This window comes from Cynoglossus semilaevis, unplaced genomic scaffold, assembly GCF_000523025.1.
Source record: "Cynoglossus semilaevis isolate Cse_v1.0 unplaced genomic scaffold, Cse_v1.0 scaffold6016, whole genome shotgun sequence".
In the NCBI taxonomy this organism is placed as follows: domain Eukaryota; kingdom Metazoa; phylum Chordata; class Actinopteri; order Pleuronectiformes; family Cynoglossidae; genus Cynoglossus; species Cynoglossus semilaevis.
The window spans coordinates 1-977 of NW_007586708.1; the positions used below are offsets into that span (position 1 = coordinate 1).

The 977-nt window shown below is 37.8% G+C and overlaps 1 protein-coding gene across 1 annotated transcript; it reads left to right on the forward strand.

The window, feature by feature from the left end:
- Positions 1-6: 6 nt before the first annotated feature.
- On the forward strand, positions 7-942 carry LOC112486641 (MORC family CW-type zinc finger protein 2A-like). The gene is made up of 5 exons (XM_025053977.1): positions 7-10; positions 128-256; positions 343-448; positions 570-627; positions 791-942. The coding sequence occupies exons 3-5, from the start codon at positions 378-380 to the stop codon at positions 887-889; spliced, it is 228 nt and encodes a 75-aa protein (XP_024909745.1). The 5' UTR covers positions 7-10; positions 128-256; positions 343-377; the 3' UTR covers positions 890-942.
- The last annotated feature ends 35 nt before the right edge of the window (positions 943-977 follow it).

A 977-nucleotide genomic window follows, 5' to 3' on the forward strand; every position in this document is an offset into this window, starting at 1 on the left:
ACAAATATTGGTGAGTTTACCTTTTCAATGCTCTGTACATTTCTTTTGTACATTTTAAAGGTAAATCAAAGCCATAACTGTAATATATAATTTACAAATAGATTTTTTTTATCTGTTTGCTCTGCAGCCCAGAAAGGCATAGTGAAGTTCTGGGATGAGTTTGGATACCTTTCTGCTAGCTGGTCTGCACTGCCATCATCAGAGCTGAGATACAAGAGACGCAGAGCCATAGAGATACCAATTACTATTCAGTGTGGTTAGTTAGTCATCAGTATGCAAATGCATATAATTGCATCTCCCTTAAGTACATGTCTCAAAGTCCCTGTTGCTTTTTCTCCTCAGATAAATGTTTAAAGTGGAGAACATTGCCGTTCCAGATGGACACTGTAGACAAACGCTACCCAGACAGTTGGGTTTGTCTCATGAATCCTGACAGCAGTCAGGACAGGTACAATGTTCTTTTCAATGTTACTTTTAAAGTTGCAATCAGATAGGTTTAAGTACACATACATTTACTACATTGCACAAACTATCTGCTGTTAAGACTAAGTATATTTTTATATTTTCAGGTGTGATGCCCCTGAACAGAAACAGAATTTCCCTGTTGGTGTTCTGAAAAAAGAAAAGGTGACGGTGGAAGACAAACAGAAAGAGCTGACAGCGAAAATTAGACAGCAGCAGGAGAAACTAGAGACCTTGCAGGCACTTTATTGAATTCTCTCTGTGTGTCGCCCTCTGTTTATTATTTTGTGTATTCCTTAGCCTAAAAATTTTAGTTTTCCCTTTTCAGAAAACCAGCACCATCAAATCTGCAGCAGATGTCAAAAAGCTACTACTTAACGTCAGCATGAAACCAACCGAGAGTTCTTCTAAGGTCTTAAAAAATTGAAAGATTCTGTATATTTCAGGTAAAACTGCTGCTGGTTATGATTTTTTCCCCTTATGTAACGTATGCTTGGTCTACTTCTAATCCAGGC

Coding starts and splice junctions, on each gene's coding strand:
- LOC112486641 (XM_025053977.1), top strand. CDS start 378: ATGGACACTGTAGACAAACGCTACCCAGACAGTTGGGTTTGTCTCATG. Junction 449..569: donor CCTGACAGCAGTCAGGACAG/GTACAATGTTCT, acceptor TTATATTTTCAG/GTGTGATGCCCCTGAACAGA. Junction 628..790: donor GTGTTCTGAAAAAAGAAAAG/GTGACGGTGGAA, acceptor TTCCCTTTTCAG/AAAACCAGCACCATCAAATC.